Below are 24,283 nucleotides of genomic sequence, written 5' to 3'. Positions count from 1 at the left end.
ATTTAGAAAAATCAAGACATCAGTCAATTAGTAAAGCCTATTCTTCCTCCCAGCAATTTGTACTTTCTTGTATTCATTTAGGAATTGTGAATTCATGAGAAAAGAACACTTTTTTTTTTTTTTGAGACGGAGTCTCGCTCTGTCGCCCAGGCTGGAGTGCAGTGGCCGGATCTCAGCTCACTGCAAGCTCCGCCTCCCGGTTTACACCATTCTCCTGCCTCAGCCTCCCGAGTAGCTGGGACTACAGGCGCCTGCCACCTCGCCTGGCTAGTTTTTTTTTTTGTGTTTTTTAGTAGAGACGGGGTTTCACCTTGTTAGCCAGGATGGTCTCGATCTCCTGACCTCGTGATCCGCCTGTCTCGGCCTCCCAAAGTGCTGGGATTACAGGCTTGAGCCACCACGCCCGGCCGAAAAGAACACATTTTTTATGTGTTAAATATCTTCCAGGAACAACAGTTTACAAGTATTCATTTGTTTAAATAAACACAACTATTTTCCTTCTTAAAATGTAAACATCCAGTAAATAAAACATACATGATATTCCAGGTATAGAAATATTAGTAACTCACTTATGAAACAGGTGCATTTTGGTATATTTGGTGGTAAGGTTTTTCTTTGTCTTATGTATAAAAGTACTGGCACAAAAAAACAGGCTATTACTATTTAAAACTCTATTCCTTCACCCAGTTTCCTCACTCAAGTAGAAACTCAGGAATTTCTGTGATTTTCGCTATAGGACCAGGCCACAGGAAAGGGCTAAAATATCTCTAATTAGAGCTAGGGAAAAGTGTTTTCTTGAGACTTGAAGGCAGTCATTCGTCACTTTGTGCTCGAAGGCATTACTCAGTGAACTTCTCTCCTAGAGTCTTCAGAGTAAAGCACAGGATCTGGGCTCCCGGAAGGGGTTACTTCCGGCTGGAACACCCACCAGCAGGGCATCCTTGCAGGCATTCTGCATACAGTATTGTTGAAGCTCTGCAGCTGCCTGAGGGACCCTGATCCTCTCCATGCCAGCCTCCAACTTGAGCTACTCCACCAGGTGCTGCAGGGCGCTCGCGCTAGCGCTGGAGGACATGGCGGCAACACTGGGCTCTGAGGGCCGAGAGTGTTTTCTGTGGAAGGCTCTGAGCTTGAGTCCTGCTGTCTCTTTGTCAAAAAGGGAGATTAGCAGATGTTAGAGAGATGTTAAGAATACACCAGCATCATCTGGAGATTTTCTTTCTCTCTGTCTCTCTTTTTTTTTTTTCCTTTTGGAGATAGGGTCTTGCTCTGTAGCCCAGGCTGGAGTGCAGTGGTCCAACCATGGCTTACTGTAGACTCGACCTCCCAGGCTCAAATGATCTTCCCACCTCAGCCTCCTGAGTAGCTGGGACTACAGGCACATGCCACCACGCCCGGCTAATTTTCTTGTAGAGACGGGATCTCACTATGTTGCCAGGGCTAGTCTCAAGTTCCTGGGCTCAAGCGATCCCCCCACCTCAACCTCCGTAACTTCAGGGATAACAGGTGTGAGACACCGCACCTGGTCTGGAGATCTGGAGATTTTCTTCTTCAAGCTATTAAAAGAGTGAAGAAGAGTCCTTTTCTTTTTTTTTTTTATTTGAGACGGAGTCTCTCTCTGTCGCCAGGCTGGAGTTCAGTGGCTCAGTCTCGGCTCATGGCAACCTCCATCTCCCAGGTTCAAGTGACTCTCCTGCCTCAGCCTCCTGAGTACCTGGGATTACAGGAGTGCACCACCACGCCTGGATAATTTTTGTATTTTTAGTAGAGTCAGGGTTTCACCATGTTGGTTAGGCTGGTCTCGAACTCCTGACCTTGTGATCTGCCCGCCTTGGCCTCCCAAAGCGCTGGGATTACAGGCATGAGCCACTGCGCCCAGCCGAGATTTTCTTCTTCAAGTTATTGAAGGAGTGAAGAAGAGTCCTTTTCTTACCTTGTGATTGATGTAGTCTGCTGCCAAGCCCCCATGCATGTAAACACAGAGGACCTGATACACACGATGAGAAACCTCAGACCCATGAACCTCCGAGGGTCCTTCCAACCTTGACCCCCATGGCTTCGTCATTCCCACTGGGGTCTGAAGCTCCTCTTTTTTTTTTTTTTTTTGAGACAGAGTCTCGCTCTGTTGCCCAGGCTGGAGTGCAGTGGCACCATCTCGACTCACAGCAAGCTCCGCCTCCCAGGTTCACACCATTCTTTTGCCTCAGCCTCCCGAGTAGCTGGGACTACAAGCGCCTGCCACCTCGCCCGGCTAATTTTTTGTATATTTAGTAGAGATGGGGCTTCACCGTGTTAACCAGGATGGTCTCAATCTTCCTGACCTCGTTATTCGCCCACTTCGGCCTCCCAAAGTGCTGGGATTACAGGCGTGAGCCACCGCGCCCGGCCTGAAGCTCCCCTTGAGCCTGGCAGCCAGTTTCATGCAGGGGTTAGTTTCCTAGAGGTGCCATTGGGAAGGGGTTACTGCTGTTGGGCTTGGGAGCCAGGCAGGCCCGAGCTCCGGTCCTAGGTTTGCCGTGACCTGCTGTGTCACCTGGAGTTAACTTCTCTGGCTTCACTGTCCTCATGGCTGAAGTTGGGGCAATAGGCTTCGCATTCAGGACATCTGGCACTGCTTAGCCCAAGCCCCATGTGGCTAATTCAGTTCATGTTAGTTTCCTGTCTTCCCCCTTCCTGACCAGAAAAGTAAACCTTGGAGGACTCTTTTCTACTAGTATTTTTTTTTTTTTTTTTTTTTTTTGAGACAGAGTCTCACTCTGTCACCCAGGCCGGACTGCAGTGGCGCAGTCTCAACTCACTGCAACCTCTGCCTCCCGGGTTCAAGCAATTCTTGTGCCTCAGCCTCCCAAGTAGCTGGTAGCTGGGATTACAGGCGCCCGCCACCATGCCTGTCTAATTTTTGTATTTTTAGTAGAGGCGGGGTTTCGCCATGTTGGCCAGGCTGTTCTCGAACTCCTGACCTCAGGTGATCCACCCACCTCAGCCTCCCAAAGTGCTGGGATTACAGGAGTGAGCCACCGCGCCTGGCTTCTACCGGTCTTGATACCTCCAATAATAGCTTTCCTGTGCTCACCTGCAAGTTCAGGTTCAGGGAACAGATGCCTGGGAGTCCATCTTTCATGCAAATGACCTTCTCCCAGTGGTTGGGAAGATGGCAAGCATGGAACAGGAGAGCTCTGGATTCAGGCTGGTCTGAGTTCTAGTCTCAATCCCACCATTTCCCACCTCAGACTGTGGGTCAGCTCATGAATTCATATATACTGAATAGGTGCTTAAAATGCGCCAGGAATTATGCTAGATGTTGGGGAAATCATGATAAATCAGAAAGGCACAGTCGGGCGCAGTGGCTCACTCCTGTAATCACAGCACTTTGGGAGGCCAAGGCGGACGGATCACTTGGAGTTCGAGACCAGCCTGGCAACATGGCAAAACCCCATCTCTACAAAAAATTTAAAAAATTAGCTGGGCGTTGTGGCATGCAGCTATAGTCTCAGTTACTTGGGAGGCTGAGGTGGGAGGATCACCTGAGACTGGGAGGTGGAGGCTGCAGTGAGTCGTGATCGCATTACTGTATTTCAGCCTAGGTGACAGAGTTAGACTATGTCTCAGAACAGAACAGAAAACAAAAGAAAAGAAATCAGGGAGGGGGAGGGGGAGAGGGAAGGGGAGACGGAGAGGGAGGAGGAGATGAGCAGAGGGGGACATATCCCTGGCTTGACTTCATAGGGCTTGTAGTCTAGCAAGAGAAATGGACAGTAAGAAAGTAATCATGCACATGATTATTTAATCTTGGTTGTGATAAATGTATAAAGGAATAGTAAGTGGCATGAAGGTAAAGGATAGGGCATTGGGGAAAGTGTCTCCGAAAAAATGACATTTCAGCTGCTTGGTAAAGGCTGTGCAGGCATTAGCATTAGTCAGTGAAATTGCAGGAAGAGGAGAGGAAGGGAGTAGAATGTGCAAAGGCCAGCCTGGCACGGCAGTTCACACCTGTAATGCCAGCACTTTGGGAGGCTGAGGCAGGAGGATCACTTGAACTCAGGAGTTTGAGACCAGCCTGGGCAGCACAGTGAGACCCCATTTCTACCAAAAAAAAAATTAGCCAGGCAGGATGGTGCACACTAGTCCCAGCTAGTCAGAAGGCTGATGTGGGAGGATCACTGGAGCCCAGGAGTTCAAGGTTGCAGTGAGCTGTGAGTGTGCCAATGCACTCCAGCCTGGGCAACAGAGTGAGACCTTGTCTCAAAAACAAAACAAACAAATAGGCCGGGTGCAGTGGTTCATGCCTGTAATCTCAGCACTTTGGGAGACCGAGATGGGTGGGCACCTGAGGTCAGGAGTTCAAGACCACACTAGCCAACATAGTGAAACCCCATCTCTATTAAAAATACACAAATTAGCCAGGTGTGGTGGCAGGTGCCTGTATTCCCAGGTACTCGGGAGGCTGAGGCAGGAGAATCTCTTGAACTCAGGAGGCAGAGGTTGCAGTGAGCCAAGATTATACTACTGTACTCCAGCCTGGGCAACAGAGCGAGAATCCTCTCAAAACAAAACAAAACAAACAAACAAAGAATATGCAAAGGCCCTGAGGCAGAAAGAAGGCTGCACATTGGGCTGGAGAGGACAGCAAGAGGGGGCACAGAGGAGCTATAGGACAAGGATGGAGAATGGGCGGGGCCTGGTCTCACTGGCCTTGTGCGGCTTTGTGGACATGTTGAGGACTTAGGATTCTGAGTTTTGTTTTGTTTTGTTTTTGTTTTTTTTGAGATGGAGTCTCGCTCTGTCACCCAGACTCGAGTGCAGAGGCATGATCTCGGCTCACTGCAACCTCCGTCTCCCAGGTTCAAGCGATTCTCCTGCCTGTGCTTCCCAAGTAGCTGAGACTACAGGCATGCGCCACCAAGCCCAGTTAATTTTTGTATTTTTAGTAGAGATGGGGCTTCACCATGCTACTCAGGCTGGTCTTGAAATCCTGGCCTCAAGCAATCCACCCTCCTTGGCCTCCCAAAGTGCTGAGATTACAGGTGTGAGCCACCAATAAGGGAGTGATATGTTCTGATTTGCTTTCTTCTTTTTTTTTTTTTTTTGAGATGGTGTCTTGCTCTGTTGCCCAGGCTGGAGCGCAGTGGCGCGATCTTGGCTCACTGCAAGCTCTGCCTCCCGGGTTTACACCATTCTCCTGCCTCAGCCTCCCGAGTAGCTGGGACTACAGGCGCCCGCTACCACACCACGCCCAGCTAATTTTTTGTATTTTTAGTAGAGACAGGGTTTCACCATGTTAGCCAGGATGGTCTCAATCCCCTGACCTCGTGATCTGCCCGCCTCAGCCTCCCAAAGTGCTGGGATTACAGGTGTGAGCCACCGCGCTCAGCCCTGATTTGCTTTTTTCACAGTCACTCTGATTGCTGGGCAGAGAGAATGGAGTGTGCAGGGTGGTGAGAGTGAATCAGATGACCCGCCAGGAAAAGGTGCACGTACTCATCAGTGCCAGAGATGATCAGGGCTTTGAGATGGAGGCAAATTGACACATTTTCGAACTAATTGAACAGGCACATCTACAGGATTTGGGGGTGAGGGAGGGGAGAAACCCATGGCTGACTCCTGTTATTTCTCCAGGCAGGGTACTTGGGTTGGGAGGTCTGTTTGGAGTTGTCTGGGGCATGGTGTGGGGTGCCGGCAGGACACAGTGGAGATGAGGGGGAGGTTAGTGAATTGGGGGAGCTGGAGCTCAGGGCCAGACCACCACAGGAGATGGTGGCCTGCGAGTCTTCAGGATCTGTCACTGACCAAAGTCTTGCTCATGGATGAGGCTATCGTCTGCAGAGGAAAGTGTGGAATGAGATGAGAATAGGCCTGGGTGGAGGCCAGGGAATCAGCAAAGACAGCCAAGAAGGCCAGAGGCTTGGAGGCAAACCCCACAATGTGCCCCTCCTCTCCAGTAGCCAAGACCAGAGATGGTTTCAAGGTAAGAGAGGGGGCTGGGCACAATGGCTCCTGCCTATGATCACAGCACTTTAGGAGGCTGAGGCTGAAGGATGTGCTTGAAACCAGGAGTTCAAGATCAGCCTAGGTAACAAAGTGAGATCCCATCTCTACAAAACAAAAAATTAGGCCGGGCGCGGTGGCTCAAGCCTGTAATCCCAGCACTTTGGGAGGCCGAGGCGGGTGGATCACGAGGTCAGGAGATCGAGACCATCCTGGCTAACATGGTGAAACCCCGTCTCTACTAAAAATACAAAAAACTAGCCGGGCGTGGTGGCGGGCGCCTGTAGTCCCAGCTACTCGGGAGGCTGAGGCAGGAGAATGGAGTGAACCCGGGAGGCGGAGCTTGCAGTGAGCCGAGATCGCGCCACTGCACTCCAGCCTGGGCGACAGAGCGAGACTCCGTCTCAAAAAAAAAAAAAAAAAATTAACGGATGTAGTGGTACATGCCTGCAGTCCCAGCTACTTGGAAGGCTGAGGCAGGAGGATCATTTAAGCCCAGGAGATCGAGGCTGCAGTGCACTGTGATCATGCCATTGCTAGAGCGAGACTCTATCTGGGAAAAAAAAAAAAAAAAGAGATCAGAGAGGGGCACAACATCAAATCCTCCACTTTCTTGAGCCTCCAGTTGCTCTGATGATGATCTGAGGCTGTGAAACTTTCCTTTGGCAAATGCATGAGGGGTGACTGTTGTGTCTCTGAGCCAGGCCCTGGGACCCAACTCTGGGCAGGAAACAGCTCCCTGTGTACCAGATGTGATAGTAAAAAACTGACACTGGTTTGGGTGTGGTGGCTCACGCCTGTAACCCCAGCACTTTGGGAGGCCAAGGCGGGTGGATTACCTGAGGTCAGGAGTTTGAGACTAGCCTAACTAGCATGGTGAAATCCTGACTCTACTAAAAATACAAAAATTAGCAGGGCATGGTGGCCTGTAATCCCAGCTACTCGGGAGGCTGAGGCAGGAGAATGGCGTGAACCCAGGAGGCAGAGCTTGCAGTGAGCCGAGATCATGCCACTGTACTCCAGCCTGGGCGACAGAGCAAGATTCCGTCTCACAAAAAAAAAAAAAAAAAAAAAAAATTTGAGGCCAAGCATGGTGGCTGACGCCTATAATCCCAGCACTTTGAGAGGCTGAGGCAGGCGGATCAACTTGAGCGCAGGAGTTCGAGACCAGCCTGGGCAACATGGTGAAACCCCATCTCTACTAAAAATATAAAAATTGGCCGAGCACAGTGGCTCATGCCTGCAATCCCAGCACTTTGGGAGGCCGAGGCGGGCAGATCATGAGGTCAGGAAGATCAAGACCATCCTGGCTAACACAGTGAAACCCCGTCTCTACTAAAAATACAAAAAATTAGCTGGGCATGGTGGCGGGCACCTGTAGTCCCAGCTACTCAGGAGGCTGAGGCAGAATGGCATGAACCCGGGAGGCAGAGCTTGCAGTGAGCCGAGAAGGCGTCCCTGCACTCCAGCCTGGGAGACAGAGCGAGACTCTGTCTCAAAAAAAAAAAAAAAAAAATCTATCTATCTATCTATCTATCTATCTATCTATCTATCTATCTATCTATCTGTCTGTCTGTCTGTCTGTCTATCTATCTATCTATCTATCTAACCCAGGCACGGTGGTGTGCACCTATAGTCCCAGCTACTCAGAAGGTGGAGGCATGAGAATCACTTGAACCCAGGAGGTGGAGGTTACAGTGAGCTGAGATCGTGCCACTGCACTCCAGCCTGGGCAACAGAGTAAGACTCTGTCTAAAAAAAAAAAAAAAATTGGCTGGGCACAGTGGCTCACACCTATAATCCAAGCACTTTGGGCATCCAAGGTGGGAGGATTGATTGAGCCCAGGAGTTTGTGACCAGCCTGGGCAATATGGCAAAACCCTGTCTATTTAATGAAAATTTTTTAGGGGCTGGGCACGGTGGCTCACGCCTGTAATCCCAGCACTTTGGGAGGCTGAGGCAGACAGATCACCTGCCATCAGCAGTTCGAGACCAGCCTGGCCAACATGGCAAACCCCTGTCTCTACTAAAAATAGAAAAATTAGCCGGGCGTGCCGTCACCTGTAATCACAGCTACTGGGGAGGCTGAGGCAGGAGAATTGCTTGAACCCAGGAGGCGAAGGTTGCAGTGAGCCGAGACTGCGCCATTGCACTCTAACCTGGGCTACAAGAGCGAGACTCTGTCTCAAAAAAAAAAAAAAATCCCTTTACAAATATTAACTCATTTAATTCTCAGAACACCCCTAGGAGGTGGGTCCTGCTATCCTGCTGGTTTTGTAGATGAGATAACTGAGGCACAGAGAGGATACATGTGGCCCAGGTCTTTGTCGCATCTCAGCCTCCATTTCCTAGAGGAGAAAACAAGGCTCCAAAAGGGGAAGTCATCGGCCTGAGGTCACGAGCCGGGAAGTGGAGGAGCCAGGATGGGGCCCGAGGTCTATCTGAGGCCAGAGCCAGTGCTGACCCGCCAGACAGGAAATCAGAGCTGGGGACTGACTGTGGGGCCCACTCAAGTGGGTGGTGGGGTGGTGACGGGAGCTGGGATGAAAGCCAGGATGAGGTGTCACATCAGGCTGAGGCTCCTGCTGGGCCTGGCGGGGCGGAGACCCCTGGATGGTGCCTGGCGAGCGTCTCCTGATTTCTGCTGTGCTGTCCCCTGGGTGGCCAAGGCGCCAGGCCCGGCTGTGGATCTGACACCTCCTGCTGCCGAGCTCTGATCAGAATCTGGCTGCAGGGCAGGGGGCGAAACTGAATCCTGCCAAGCTCCCCTGGCCTGGATGTCACGGCAGATACCCCAACCCCACTTCTTGGCACCGCCTGACCCCCAGCGGTGGCCTTCTTGGAACCTGGAGAGCCTGTGCCCACCCCATGTTGCCGACCAGGCTGCTGCCTTGGCCCTGGGCTCTGGGCTCCAGGGTCCCCAGGGATCCCATGCCCAGGCTCCTGCCCCTCCTGGCTCTCAGGTGAGCTGCTGGGATCGGGTTCCTGTGGTTTCAAGTCCTGCATTGTTCTTGGCTGGGCCCCGGCTTATGAAACAGTAATGAGGGGCCCCTGCTCCCGAAGCCGGCCCCTCTAAGGTTTCCACTGCCTCGGCTGCTGCTGCCACCACAGCCCGGAGTCGGGGCCTGGGAGGGCGGCAGCGTGGGGGCCTGAGCCGGAGCCCCCCGGGGATGAGGGTGCTGACAGCCGACAGCCGCCACCACCGCCAGAGCCCGCAGCCCAGGTAATCCGAGAGGAGGCGGGGCGCAGGGTGCCATGGCCGCTGTCTCCCACCACCAGGGGAGGGACCTACTGCTCTCCAGAGGTGGGGAGGAACTGGGGGGGGCCCTGGAGGTGAGCAACCGTTCTCCCCTGGTGAGCCCAGCACCAGACCAGCCTTCACAGGTGTGGCCTTGCCAAGGGTGGAGGGAGAGAGGAGCGGGCAGCTGGCTCCAGGCCTCCGCCCTTTTTCTGGGGCCTTGACCCTCCAGCCCTGGAGCCCCTGCCTCTCCTTTAGTGGGGCAAATCTCTTCTGTCCTCCAAGACCTTGTTTTCCCATCTCCTCTACCATCAAACTGCCTCTTCCTCCCTCAGACCTCTTCCTTCTCTCAGCCAGCCTAATCCTTCCTCCTCACCCTTGTCTTTTGGCCGCAAAAGACCCTGGTGGATCCTTCTTTCCACCTCGTTCTGGGGCGCACAACATACATGCATATATACATAAACTTGCACTGATGCAAACATACGAATCCGTGTACCCGCGGGACCTGCGCAGGCATGCATGCGCAAGAGCTCACTCCACCTATGTGCACACACGTGCCCCCAATACCAGGTCTTTATCCACACACATACCTGCTCCAAGGCCCGTATGTGTACAACACGTGTGCGTGCACACACTGGGTACCTCAGCCAGCCCTCGGCTTGAGTCCCAAGGGGCGCTTCCAGCCTGATGGGCAGCTCCTTGAGAAGTGTGAGATCCCCGGAGGAGATGCCTGGAGACTCCCACACCGCTGGGAGGGGCTGTGCAGGGGGAGGGGAGACCCCACGTGGGCGCTGAGTTGTCTCCTCTCTCCAACCCTGGCCCAGGAGCTCAGGAGCCCTTCAGGTGCTGAGGTGCCCTACTGCGACCTGCCTCGATGCCCACCTGCCCCTGAGGACCCACTCAGCGCCTCAACCTCCGGCTGCCGGTCTGTGGTGGACCCGGGCCTCGGGCCAGGGTCCAGGAGGTAGGTAGAGTCCCAGGGCCCGGGGAAAGGCTTCATGGGGTGGAATGCCCTTGCCCTTCCCATTTGCATTCCTTCCCCAAGGCAACACCTGTCTGTAATGGCTGCTGGCATGGGTCACATGGTCAGTCCTCCAAATCTAGGCACAGGTGGGCGGTGGGCATGCTCCTTGGGCAGACAGGAAAAGCTCAGAGCACACCACCCTGCTTGCACTTGGGTGGCTGAGCCTCCCCTCCCCAACCCTGGCTGTCTCTCCTGGGGCCCCTGCCCCGCCGATAACCTCCTAAGACCGAGCTCAGCTTTGCCCCAGGGCGTGTGCTGCTGTGCACCCACCTTGCAGTGGGCATGGCCACAGCCTACTCACATTTCCTGGTTCCCTTTGCACAGCTTTAAAAGATTAAACAGTCCCTGCACCCAGGGGCACCTGCTGTCACCCACCTACCTGGGTGTGCGCTGCTCCGGGCTCTGGGGTTCCTTCCACCCTCAGGCCTGAGTGGCAGTTCCCCCTTTAAGGTCATGATACCTTGGGAGGCCATGGCCTGAGAGTCTAGAAACCTGGGTTCCGGCTTCAGATCCATCCCTGATGGGTCTTGAGCAAGTTACTCTGTCTTCCTGTGTCTCAGTTTCCCTGTCTGTAAAATAAGAAAGACTGAATCAAATCAGCATTGTGCTAGGATCACTCATGTGCTCCTCACAGGTAGACATATTAAAAAAAAGAGAAGGCCGGGCGCAGTGGCTTACGCCTGTAATCCCAGCACTTTGGGAGGCCGAGACGGGTGGATCACGAGGTCAGGAGATCGAGACCATCCTGGCTAACATGGTGAAACCCCGTCTCTACGAAAAAATACAAAAAATTAGCTGGGTGAGGTGGCGGACACCTGTAGTCCCAGCTACTCGCAAGGCTGAGGCAGGAGAATGGCATGAACCCGGGAGGCGGAGCTTGCAGTGAGTCAAGATCGAGCCACTGCACTCCAGCCTGGGCGATAGAGCAAGACTCCGCCTCAACAACAACAACACAATTAAAAATAAAAAAATAAAGATTGCTCAACGAGGCAACCCATATAAAAAGCCTGACACAGAGGCAGCCCTCAGCATTGGCTCCCTCTCCCACACCAGCGTGTGGGCCCCAGGCTCCCCATGTGAGTGAGTGTGAATGCTTGGGTGGGGTGGGGAGTACCCCTAACTCCCCATTACTCTTTGGGAAAAAGTCATGGGTCGGTCTCCTCTCCCAGGGGCCCATCCCCCTCAGCAGGGCTCCCAGAAGAGGGTCCCACAGCCGCCCCCAGGAGCAGGAGCCATGATCTTGAGGCAGTGCCCTATCTGGAGGGCCTGACCACTTCCCTGCGTGGCAGCTGCAACGAGGACCCCGGCTCTGACCCCGGCTCCAGCGCTGACTCCGCCACCCCTGATGATACCAGCAACTCATCCTCTGTGGTGAGCCAGGAGCGGGAGATGGGAGGACAAGAGTGGCTCACACCTCCATCTGCAGCCCTGGGTCCCGCCTGAATCTCCAGGCCAGGGCTAAGCCTCATACCAGAGAATTCGGCGAGGTCCTCTGGACCATTAACTGGCACCTCGGGCCACCCCGGTGAACCCCCAGAGGGTGGGGGTTTCTGCACAGGCTGGCCCAGGGCGGCTGGGATCTGGCTGTGAAAAGACGGGGAAAGGAGTTTCAGCTGACAGGCGCTCCGGGTGCATCACCAGCGGGCTCGGGCTGCCAGGTCCCAGAGGGCTGGGACGTTGGGTGTGGTGTCTAGAGCAAGAGTGGCACAGAACCCCAGGGCCCTGCCCTCACCACACGGTGCTGAGCCCCACGGCCAGCCCTGGCATAGATTTTCAAGGGACAGAGGGAAGGGAGCAGGCTCGGGGGTCATTTAGCCACGAAAAGAGAAGACCTAGCAGTCTTTCCTCTAGCATTGGCATTTTGAGGGGCTGCCACGGAGCCGGAGAGACAGGCTTGTCCCAGGAGACCCCTTCAAAAGGAAAATGATGGGGGGTGGTGATAAGACTCAGAATAAAACAACCCAGCCTCGCACGCTTCGTGGCCAGCTCCATGCTAAGCGTTTGGTGGGTGTGGGCTTGAGGGAGACTCACCACACCCTCGGAGGTGGAGACTTCAGTCGTCCCATATGAGGCTCAGAGAGGGAGCAATTTAGTGGAGGCCACACATCTGGGAAGTAGTGGGGCTAGGATTTGAACCCACTTCTCTCTGGCCCCTGGGGGTATCTCACACCAGTCCCAGATGCGGAACTCGGGGACTCTGGGCAAAGCTCTTGGCTTCAATGGACGTGCATGCCTCCTAGGTTCATTGAAGATAAGTGACTTAGCACTTAGCACCTGCTAGAGCCCAGCACAGTGCCAGGCAAACAGCACGTGCTTTTTATTTAATTGACTGATTGAAGGCCAGGTGCGGCGGCTCACACCTGTAATCCCAGCACTTTGGGAGGCCAAGGTGGGCGATTACCTGAAGTCAGGAGTTCAAGACCAGCCTGGCCAACATGGTGAAACTCTATCTCTACCAAAAATACAAAAATTAACAGGGTGTGGTGGCGGGCACCTGTAATCCCAGCTACTTGGGAGGCTGAGACAGGAGAAGCACTTGAACCCAGGAGGCGGAGGTTGTGGTGAGCTTAGATTGTGCCATTGCATTCCAGCCTGGGCAACAAGAGCAAAACTCCATCTCAAAAAGAAAAAAAAAAAAAAAGTTGATTGTTGAGACAAGGTCTTGCTCTGTTGCCCAGGCTGGAGTGCAATGACTTGAACATGGCTCTCTACAGCCTTGACGTCCTGGGCTCAAGTGATCCCCTGACCTTAGCCTCCTGAGTAGCTGGGACTACAGGCATGCACCACCATGCCTAGCTAATTTTTTTTTTTCAATTTTGTAGAGACGGGGTCTCACTGTGTTGCCCAGGCTGGAAGTGCTTTTTACTGAGTCCATGGAGCGGAGTCTACACCACAGAAAGTGTGGCACCACTCACTGTCACCTCTCCGGGGCAGAATGCAGAACTTGATGGTCTAGGAAGTGCTTTTTTTTTTTTATTTAATTTTATTTATTTATTTTTGAGATGGAGTCTTGCTCTGTCACCTGGGCTGGAGTGCAGTGGCATGATCTCAGCTCACTGCAACCTCCGTCCCCCAGGTTCAAGCGATTCGCCTGCCTCAGCCTCTGGAGTATCTGGGATTAACAGGCGCCCACCACCATGCCTGGCTAGTTTTTGTATTTTTAGTAGAGACGGGGTTTCACATGTTGGCCAGGCTAGTTTTGAACTCCTGACCTCAGGTGATCCACCTGCCTCGGCCTCCCAAAGTGTTGGGATTACAGGTGTGAGCCACCGCGCCCGGCAGGGAAGTGCTTTTTGAGATAGAGTCCGCCTGTCTGCCCAGGCTGGAGTGCAGTGGCGCCATCTCCACTCACTGCAAGCTCTGCCTCCGGTTCACACCATTCCTCTGCCTCAGCCTCCCGAGTAGCTAGACTACAGGCTCGCTTTACCATGCCTGGCTAATTTTTGTATTTTTATAGAGACGGGGTTTCACCATGTTAGCCAGGATGGTCTCGACTCCTGACTCAGGATCTCACCGCCTCAGCCCTCCCAAAGTGCTGGGATTACAGGCGTGAGCCACCGCACCCGACCAGGGAAGTGCTTTTTAATGTCAATTCTCTTCCCTTCCTTCTACCCCTCTCATTTGGGGAGTATATGTCCTGCAGCCTTTCTTCTCCCACAAACATACTTTCTCCTCCCCTTCTCTGGCAGGATTGGGACACTGTTGAGAGGCAGGAGGAGGCCCCCAACTCGGACGAGCTCGCAGTGATGATCCCTAGGAGACCTCAGGAGGGGCCGAAAGCTGACAGCTCCCAAAAGGCTCCGTCTCTCCTCACCAGGTCCCCTGTGGGAGGAGACACTGCAGGCCAGAAAAAGGAGGGTGAGTCCTTCTGCCAGGTTGGTTCCCATGGTGATGGCCTGGGGCCCCCCCAGATAGCCATCTCACTGGCCATTTGGGACCTTGGGTATGGCTTACTTTGGTGGCCTGAGTGTTAATAATAGTAACAGTTCCCATGTCATGGTGGAGCAGCCACAATGAACCATGCTACCTACTGTATTATTATTATTATTTTTGGGGGGGGATGGAGTCTCACTCTGTTGCCCAGGCTAGAGTGCAGTGGCGCGATCTCAGCTCACTGAAACCTTCGCCTCCCCAGTTCAAGCGATTCTCCCGCCCCAGCCTCCCAAGTAATTGAGGTTGCAGACTCCCGCCACCATGCCCAGCTAATTTTTGTATTTTTAGTAGAGATGGGATTTCACCATGTTGGCCCAACTGGTCTCAAAACTCCTGACCTTCAGTGGTCTGTCCATCTCAGCCTCCTAATGTGCTGGGATTACAGGCGTGAGCCACTGCGCCTGGCCTATTATTATTATTTTTATTTTTTTGAGATAGAGTCTCACGCTGTTGCCCAGGCTGGAATGCAGTAGTGCCATCTCAGCTCACTGCAACCTCCGCCTCCTGGGTTCAAGTGATTCTCCTGCCTCAGCCTCCCTAGTAGCTGGGATTACAGGCTTGCAACACCACGCCTGGCTAATTTTTGTATTTTTAGTACAGACGGGGTTTCACCATGTTGGCCAGGCTTGTCTCAAATTCCTGGCTGGGGATTACAGGAGTGAGCCACTGTGCCTGGCCTTAGTCAAGGAGTTTGGACTTTCTTTTTTTTTTTTTTTTTTTGAGACGGAGTCTCGCTCTGTCACCCAGGCTGGAGTGCAGTGGCCGGATCTCAGCTCACTGCAAGCTCTACCTCCCGGGTTCACGCCATTCTCCTGCCTCAGCCTCCCGAGTAGCTGGGACTACAGGCGCCTGCCACCTCGCCCGGCTAAGTTTTTGTATTTTTTTAGTAGAGACGGGGTTTCACTGTGTTAGCCAGGATGGTCTCGATCTCCTGACCTCGTGATCCGCCCGTCTCGGCCTCCCAAAGTGCTGGGATTACAGGCTTGAGCCACCGCGCCCGGCCTGGACTTTCTTCTCTAAGCAGTAGGGAGCCACTGAAGGTTTTTTTGAGAAGGAAAGTCATGTAATTGAACCTGTGCCTTAGGAAGTTCCCTAGGTCAAAGGTGCAAAGGAGGAGTTGGAGCAGGGAGGGGCTGAAGGATGAGAAACCAGTTAAGAGACTGTTGCAGCTACCATAGCAATAACTGGTTCAGGCACGAATCACCGGTGGATGCGAAATACCTAGGGTGGTAAGTAGTCAGGAAACCGGGGTTTCACCATGGTCTCAAAGCATCAGTCCTCAGATTCTGCATCGATTACTGAGCGAAAAGATGCCGTTAGGCTGGGGAGAGCAGGAAGATACCACCTTCACCAAGCAGCTGTTCAGCATCCCCAGAGTGCAACAAACTAACATCAGATGCCCCTGATGTGATGCATGGGGTCGGGGGAGGGGATGCTGGGGTGCGCACAGAATCCTTCCCTTCTAAATTGTCCTTCTGCAAATGCATTGCCTACACCTAACCCCGGTGAAACATCACACAAACCCGAATTGAAGATATTCTCAGGCCGAAGGTGGTCAGCTCAGGTCCCAGCACTTTGGGAGGCGGATCGCATGGATCACCAGGTCAGGAGATCAGACCATGCTGGCTAACCTGCGAAACTCCGCCTCTACTAAAAATACAAAAACTAGCTGGGCGAGGTATGGCACGTCAATTCAGCTACTGAGGCTGAGGAGACGTGGCGAAAACTCAGGAGGGTGGTGAGCTGGTGAGCTGACTGGCCACACGCACCTGGCTTGGGCAACAGAGCAAGACTCGTCTCAAAAAGAAGAAAGATATTCTGCAAAATGACTGGACTCCTCATAGGACAAAAAGGGGCTAGGGGACTGATTTTTTTTATTTTTTATTTTTTTTGAGACGGAGTCTTGCTCTGTCACCCAGGCTGGAGTGCAGTGGCCGGATCTCAGCTCACTGCAAGCTCCGCCTCCCAGTTTTACGCCATTCTGCCTCAGCCTCCCGAGTAGCTGGGACTACAGGCGCCCGCCACCTCGCCCGGCTAGTTTTTTTTGTATTTTTTAGTGGAGACGGGGTTTCACCGTGTTAGCCAGGATGGTCTCGATCTCCTGACCTCGTGACCCGCCCGTCTTGGCCTCCCAAAGTGCTGGGATTACAGGCTTGAGCCACCGCGCCCGGCCGGGACTGTTCTTGATTAAAAGAGACTAACGGGACGAGGATGTGGAATACCATGTGTGAGCCCATTGGGATCTGGGACAGGAGGAGACAGAGCTGTGACAGGCATTACTGGGACAACTGGGGCATTTTTTTTTTTTTTTTTTGAGATGGAGTCTTGCTCTGTCTCCCAGGCTGGAGTGCAGTGGCATGATCTCAGCTCATTGCAACCTCCGCCTCCTGGGTTCAAGCGATTCTACTGCCTCAGCCTCCTGAGTAGCTGGGATTACAGGTGCCTGCCACCACGCCCAGCTAACTTTTTGTATTTTTAGTAGACACAGGGTTTCACCACATTGAGCCTGATGGGATCCGGGACACGGCTGTAGTCCCAGTTACTCGGGATGCTGAGGCAGGAGAATCGCTTGAATTTGGGAGGCGGAGGTTTCAGTGAGCCGAGATCACCGAGATCACCACTGCACTCCGGCCTGGGCAACAGAATAAGACTCCATCTCAAATTAATTAATTAATTAATTAATTAATTAAAGGTCATGGTTGCAGGGTGAGGAGGGGACAGAGAAGGAGAGAGGTTTAGGAAGGAGACTTGATGGTACTCAGGACAGGAGGATACACGGTCACAGCTCCTGGCCTGGGTGTCTGCATGGATGGTGTGCCCTTTGCTGAGAGCAGATGGCTGGGGAGCCGGTGCGCCCAGCGCTGGCTGTGCTGTGTGGGATTTGCAAGCCCCAAGGAAGAGGTTTTGAGGCTTCAGATGCTCAGGGAAGCAGGGGATGGAGATGTGGCATCTTCAACTGAGGGGCAATGCTCACTCAGGCGCTCAGTGGACGTTTACTTACAGCCCATAAGTCAATCACGGCTGAATAGATACAGCAGCAGCATTACAGCAGTGACCTGCTTTTCTGATGTTCCAGGCCTTGTGCTAAATCAATGTCTTGCACAGAATCACTCTGGGCTCCCCGACCCCTCACTCCTGGCCTGTCTCCTTCCTCACTGGCCACTCCACCTCTCTCTCCCTTGCTGAGGCCGCCTCCTCTGCTTCACTTTTAAATATCGGATGCCCCAGATCCCAGTCCTGGTCCCCTTCTGTCCTCTCCCTGCACACTTAGCTGCTTGGCTTTCAGTACTGTCTGGGAAAAACCATGACTCTGGAGTCTACATCTCTGGCCTTGATTTCTCCCTTGAACCTACCATTTTATACAGCCCAGCCCTCCACTGCGTTGATCACACCTCAGGCCCCACACTGCGCTCATTATTTCGCTCATTTCTTTCTTTCTTTCTTTTTTTTCTTTTTGAGACAGAGTTTCACTCTCGTTGCCCAGGCTGGAGTGCAGTGGCGCAATCTCAGCTCACTGCAACCTCCACCTCCCGGGTTCAAGCCATTCTCTGCCTCAGGCTCCCAAGTAGCTGGGATTACAGGCATGAGCCACCACGCCCGGCTAATTTTGTATTTTTATTAGAGACGGGGTTTCTCCATGTTGGTCAGGCTGGTCTCCAACTCCCGACCTCAGGTGATCCGCCTGCCTCGGCTTCCCAAAGTGCTGGGATTACAGGTGTGAGCGACCGTACCTGGCCGACTGCTCCAATACTATTAACTAAGCTACAGACTTGATGGGATTCACCAGTTTTTCTACTAATATCCTTTTTCTGTTTCTGGATCCATTCCAGGATCCCACATTGCCTTTAGTCCCCCTCCTCATTTCCTCTGTCTCCTCCAGTCTGTGACAGCTTTCCCATCTCTCCCAGTTTTCCCCTGAAGGCTGTGAGCACAGCGATCTGCTCACCTTTGACTTTAGAAAAAGTCTGCCTGGATGAACGATGACATTGGCCCCAGAGTGCACAGGCCTGGGGGCTACTGCAACCATCCAGGAGAGAAATAGTGGTGGCTTGGAGTAGGAAGTAGGTGTAGATGAGAGAAACAGGTGAATATGGAATGTATTTATTTTATTTTTATTTTTCGTAGAGATGGGGGCTCACTATGTTGCCCAGGCTGGTCTCCAACTCCTGGGCTCAAGCAATCCTCCTGCCTCAGCCTCCCAAAATGTTGGAATTACAGATGTGAGCCACTACCAGGCATGAAATGTATTTTAGAATAGCCATGGGACATCAGCCACCAGCAAATTTTTTGTTTTTTTGTTTTCTGGGACAGAGTCTTGCTCTGTCACCCAGGCTGGAGTACAGTGGCCAGATGTCAGCTCACTGCAACCACCACCTCCAGGTTCAAGCAATTCTCTAGCCTCAGCCTCCCAAGTAGCTGGGATTACAGGCATGCACCACTGCATCTGGCTAATTTTTTTTTTTTTTTTTTTTTTGAGACGGAGTCTTGCTCGGTCACCCAGGCTGGAATGCAGTGGTGCGATCTCGGCTCACTGCAAGTTTCGCCCCCCGGGTTCACACCATTCTCCTGCCTCAGCCTCCCGAGTAGCTGGGACTACAGGCCCCCACCACCACGCCTGGCTAATTTTTTTTTTTTTTTGTAATTTTAGTAGAGATGGGGTTTCACCATGTTAGCCAGACTGCTATCGATCTCCTGACCTCGTGATCCGCCCGCCTCGGCCTCCTAAAGTGCTGGGATTACAGGCATGAGCCACCGCGCCCGGCCGCATCCAGCTAATTTTTGTATTTTTAGTAGAGACCGGTTTCACCATGTTGGCCAGGCTAGTCTCGAACTCCTGACCTCAGATGATCCACCCACCTCGGCCTCCCAAAGTGTTGGTATTACAGGTGTGAGCCACTGTGCCTGGAGACCATGCAAATTTTGAATTCTCTGCTAGGTGCTGGGAACTCAGACTTCACCAACAACAGCCCAGGGAGGCTGGACAGGGCAGTGGTTGCAAAGGGAGAGCAGAGGGGATCTTAAGAAGGCAGGAGGAGAGGGGATCTGCGTGAAGGCAATTGTGGCTACTTTTTTGTTTCGTTTGTTGTTTTAAGACAATATCTTGCTCTGTTGCCCACCCTGGAGGGCAGTGGCACAATCTTGGCTCACTGCAACCTCCGACTCCTGGGCTCAGGCAATCCTCTGGCCTCAGCCTCCTAGTTGGCTGTGACTACAGGCACGTACCACTAGGCCCTGCTAAGTTTTAAAAAACTTGTAGTAGAGACAGGGTCTCACCATGTTGCATAGGCTGGTCTGGAACTCCTGAGCTCAAGTGATCCTCCCACCTTGGCCTCCCAAAGTGCTGGGATTACAGGTGTGAGCCACCACACCCACAGTTGTGGCTCCTTTAAGATGAGGCCACAATACCCTTTACTCTTCATCTAAAGCAGTAGCCAAGGGACATGTACATAGCTGGTGCTCAACACCTGCTCGGTGACTGAGGGATTGAGCGGGATGGAGGGTGACACACCAAGGTCATGGCAACTCAGTCATGAGGCTAGGAGTTGCGAAGAGGTCACTATTGAGGACAGTTATGTTAATCCTTCAGGCCAGTGCTTCTGAAACTCTAAGTTGTACAAATCACCAGACAGTTTTGTTAAATGCAGATTCAGAAGCAGTGCATCTGGGCTAGGACCTGAGATTCTGCATTTCTGGCAAACTCCCAGCTATCAGTTTATAAAAGTTTGTCCATCCCTGCACCTTTCCCATCCTCATGGCAGCCCTGGGAGAAGCCTCAGGGTAGGAACATTTGAATACAAAAAACCGGGGCTTTCTAGAGCTGTCACACATGAAACAGACTCATTAGAACCTATCTCTACTAAAAATACAAAAATGAGCTGGGCATGGTGGCGCATGCCTGTAATCCCAGCTACTTGGGAGGCTGAGGCAGGAGAATCGTTTGAATCCAGGAGGCATAGCTTACAGTGAGCCAAGTCTGTCACTCTAGTCTGGGTGACAGAATGAGACTCTGTCTCAAAAAAAAAAAAAAAAAAAAAAAAGCCTGGGCACGATGGCTCACGCCTGTAATCCCAGCACTTTGGGAGGCCATGACGAGCGGATCACCTGAGGTCAGGAGTGTGAGACCAGCCTGGCCAACATGGTGAAACCCCGTCTCTACTAAAAACACAAAAATTAGCCGGGCATGGTGGCACATGCCTGTAATCCCAGCTACTCCGGAGGCTGAGGCAGGAGAATGGCTTGAACCCGGAAGGTGGAGGTTGCAATGAGCCGAGATGGTGCCACTGTACTCCAGCCTGGGCGACAGAGCGAGGCTGTCTCAAAAACAAAACAGAAAAACCAGAAATGGGGGGAATTCCTCAGATTCTGATTGAAGGAAGTAAAACTGGGAAGGGCAGACTATCAGGTGGCTGCTGCTGGGCCCACCTCTCCCTCCCTGGGTTACACAGGCTATTGCCAACACTTCTGTCCACGAGTCTGCCTCTTCTCTGTTTTGTCCATGGATCCCCAGACCCTGTGGCCTCTTCCAGTTGTCGAGTCAGGGTCTCAATTTCAAATTCTTGACCTCGGCTTGAGAGAAGCATCCAAGCCCTTGTCTCATTAGTCTTGGTCAGAGAGGTGGAGTCACTTGGTACGGACAGTGAGACCTGTAAGAGGAGGGTGTGGGGTCTGCCCTAATCACTGGTCCAAAGAGACAAAGAAAGGTAGAATATGAGAGGTGCCTGGACCCCTCCCCTTACCTTGAGCCCCTCTGTTTTCTCTCCAGACACTGGCGGTGGGGGCCGGAGCGCAGGACAGCACTGGGCAAAGCTCCGGGGAGAAAGTGGGTTCTTCTCCCTAGAGCGGCACCGGTCAACACTGACCCAGGCTGCCTCCATGACACCACACAGCGGACCTCGAAGCACCACGCCTCGGGCTTCCCCTGCCCAAAGGGACACTGCTCAGGCTGCCGCTACACGTGAAACCCCCCGAGCCTCCTCTCCCCACCGAATCACCCAAAGGGACACCTCCAGGGCCTCATCCACCCAACAGGACACCTCCAGGGCCTCATTTACACAGCGGAACACCCCCAGAGCTTCCTCTCCCTCACGAAGCACCCAACAGGATAACCTCAGAACCTCGTCCAACCAACAAAATAATCCTCAATATCCCTCTCCCCAAAGAGCCACCCAACAAGATAACCCTAGAACCTCTTCTACCCAGCAGGACAACCCCCAAACTTCTTTTCCTACTTGTACTCCCCAGTGGGACAACCCCAGGACACCCTGTGCCCGACAGGATGATCCCAGAGCCTCCTCTCCCAACAGAGCCACCCAACGAGATAACCCCAGGACATCCTGTGCCTAAAGGACAATCTCCATGAGCCTCTCCGCTGTGAGCTTCCTGCAACAGGACAACCAGAACATCTCTGTGCCCAGCATGGGACACCCCAGAGCCTTTCTCCCACACAATAGAGCCAGAAGAGACAACCCCAGAATATCCTGTGCCCAGCAGGACAATCCCAGAACTTCCTCTCCCAACAGAACCACCCAACGAGACAACCCCAGAACATCCTGTGTCCAGCGGGACGATCCTAGAACCTCCTCTCCCAACAGAACCACCAACGACAAATCCCAGAACACTTCCTGTGCCCAGCGGACAATCCTAGAACCTTCCCTTCTCCGAAGCAGAACTACCCGAGATAACCCTAGGAACATCTCATACTTCAGCGGACAATCTCTAGAACCTCCTCTTCCCAAATAGAACTACCTAACGTAAGACAATCCCCAGAACATTCCCATACCAGCGGGACAATCCTGTAGAGCCTCTTCTCCCCGGCCACAGAATTTACTCAGACAACCCCAGAACATCCTGTGTCCAGCGGGACAATCCCAGAGCCTCCTCTCCCAACAGAGCTTCCCAACAGGACAACCCCAGAACTTCTATTCAACAGAACATCCCCAGATCATCTTCTACCCAACAAGACAACCCTAAAACCTCTTGTACCAAATGGGATAACCTCAGACCCACTCATACACAGCGGGACCGCACACAATCCTTCTCCTTTCAACGAGACAACCCTGGAACCTCCTCATCTCAATGCTGCACCCAAAAGGAGAATCTGAGACCATCATCTTCCCACCGCTCCACTCAATGGAACAATCCCAGGAATTCGTCTCCACATCGTACTAACAAAGACATCCCCTGGGCCTCCTTTCCCCTCCGGCCAACTCAGAGTGATGGTCCCCGAACCTCTTCCCCATCTCGCTCCAAGCAAAATGAGGTTCCCTGGGCATCCATCGCCCTCCGGCCAACCCAAGGTGACAGGCCTCAGACATCCTCTCCCAGCAGGCCAGCCCAGCATGACCCACCCCAGTCCTCCTTTGGCCCCACCCAGTACAACTTGCCATCCCGGGTCACCTCTTCCTCCCCTAACCCAGGCCACCAGAGCACCTCCCGGACTTCCTCACCTGTGTACCCTGCTGCCTGTGGGGTTCCCTTGACCTATCCTGAGCCCTCCCAGCCTCCATGTGCTGTGTGCATTGGGCACCGGGATGCCCCTCGAGCCTCTTCGCCCCCTCGCTATTTGCAGCATGACCCCTTCCCCTTCTTCCCAGAGCCCCACGCCCCAGAGAGTGAATTGCCCCACCACGAGCCTCCCTATATACCACCTGCTGTGTGCATTGGACACCGAGATGCCCCCCAGGCATCCTCGCCCCCCCGCCACACCCAATTTGACCCCTTCCCCTTCCTCCCAGACACATCAGACGCCGAACATCGGTGTCAGTCCCTCCAACACGAGCCCCTTCAGCTCCCCGCACCTGTATGTATTGGGTACCGAGACGCACCCCGGGCCTCCTCCCCACCACGCCAGGCCCCAGAGCCTTCCCTCTTGTTCCAGGACCTCCCCAGGGCCAGCACAGAGAGCCTTGTCCCTTCCATGGACTCTCTGCACGAGGGCCCCCAAATCCCCACCCCTGTGTGCATTGGGCACCGGGATGCACCCTCCTTCTCATCCCCACCACGCCAGGCTCCTGAGCCATCCCTCTTCTTCCAGGACCCCCCTGGAACTAGTATGGAGAGCCTGGCCCCCTCCACTGACTCTCTGCATGGCTCCCTAGTGCTGATCCCCCAAGTGTGCATCGGGCACCGGGATGCACCCCGAGCCTCCTCCCCACCCCGCCACCCACCCAGTGATCTAGCGTTCTTGGCACCCTCACCTTCGCCGGGCAGCTCCAGGGGTTCCCGGGGCTCAGCACCTCCCGGGGAGACCAGGCACAACTTGGAGCGGGAGGAGTACACTGTGCTGGCTGACCTGCCCCCACCCAGGAGGCTGGCCCAGAGACAGCCAGGGACCCAAGCGCAGCACAGCAGCGGGGGCCGCACCCGCAGCCCTGGCCGCGCGGAGGTGGAGCGCCTCTTCGGGCAAGAGCGCAGGTGAGCCCAGGGGTGGGGTCAGCCAACTGGGCTGGGGAGGAGGCTCAGCAGCAGGACAGGTGGAAGTTTCTCAGGGTTAGGGTGCCAGGAGAGTGTTCAAATCCCCCTGGCTTGCCATTTGCTGGCTGTGTGACCTTGGGCAAATCACTCCATTTCTCTGTTTCTGCATATTAGGAGTTTTCTGCTTGTGTGTGTGTGTGTGGTTAAGTGATGTCATGCATGGCCCAGTGGTTAACAGCAAAGACTGCAGTCATGAGGGCTGAGTCCAAATCCTGGGTCAAAGTCACATTTCAACTCATGTGACCTGATATAGTGAGTTAACCTACCTGAGCCTCAATTTCCTCATCTGTAATGGAGGGGAACATGAGCCCATTCATTCAAATGAGGGTGAACTCTTTTTCTTTTTTCTTTTTTTTTTTTTGAGGCAGAGTTTTGCTCTTGTTGCCCAGGCTGGAGTGCAATGGTGCAATCTTGGCTCACTGCAACCTCCACCTCCCGGGTTCAAGCGAATCTCCTGCCTCAGCCTCCCGAGTAGCTGGGATTACAGGGGCCCGCTACCACACCTGGCTAATTTTTAAAATATTTTTAGTAGAGATGGGGTTTCGCCATATTGGCCAGGCTGGTCTCAAACTCCTGACCTCAAGTGATCCGCCTGCCTCGGCCTCACAAAGTGCTGGGATTACAGGAGT

The 24,283-nt window shown here is 53.4% G+C and overlaps 1 protein-coding gene and 1 pseudogene across 2 annotated transcripts in view; one reads left to right on the top strand and one right to left on the bottom strand.

Annotated features, from left to right (window-relative positions):
• Positions 1-441: 441 nt before the first annotated feature.
• LOC110740573 overlaps positions 442-24,283 on the bottom strand; it is a 43,863-nt pseudogene continuing 20,021 nt past the window's right edge. Inside the window, exons 3-4 of the transcript XR_004178895.1 lie at positions 10,627-10,816; positions 442-1,146 (exon numbers count right to left, since the gene is read on the bottom strand). The product of XR_004178895.1 is annotated as an uncharacterized LOC110740573 (transcript). The remainder of the gene's footprint in view (positions 1,147-10,626; positions 10,817-24,283) is intronic.
• LOC116270672 (TRIO and F-actin-binding protein-like) lies at positions 13,767-23,598 on the top strand. The gene is made up of 4 exons (XM_031656013.1): positions 13,767-14,105; positions 20,944-21,518; positions 21,570-21,804; positions 22,013-23,598. Exons 1-4 carry the CDS (start codon positions 13,880-13,882, stop codon positions 23,596-23,598), a joined length of 2,622 nt encoding a protein of 873 aa, XP_031511873.1. The 5' UTR covers positions 13,767-13,879.

The sequence above is a fragment of the Papio anubis genome, chromosome 16 (genome assembly GCF_008728515.1).
Source record: "Papio anubis isolate 15944 chromosome 16, Panubis1.0, whole genome shotgun sequence".
Classification (NCBI taxonomy): Eukaryota; Metazoa; Chordata; class Mammalia; order Primates; family Cercopithecidae; genus Papio; species Papio anubis.
This window is presented reverse-complemented; position numbering and strand designations above follow the sequence as displayed.

Bases quoted from the DNA above. Each gene is read 5' to 3' on its own strand.
- LOC116270672 (XM_031656013.1), top strand. From the start codon at position 13,880: ATGTCCTGCAGCCTTTCTTCTCCCACAAACATACTTTCTCCTCCCCTT. The intron at 21,519-21,569 runs GCCTAAAGGACA...TTCCTGCAACAG, and splicing joins ATAACCCCAGGACATCCTGT to GACAACCAGAACATCTCTGT. The intron at 21,805-22,012 runs GTGCCCAGCGGA...GAATTTACTCAG, and splicing joins CAAATCCCAGAACACTTCCT to ACAACCCCAGAACATCCTGT.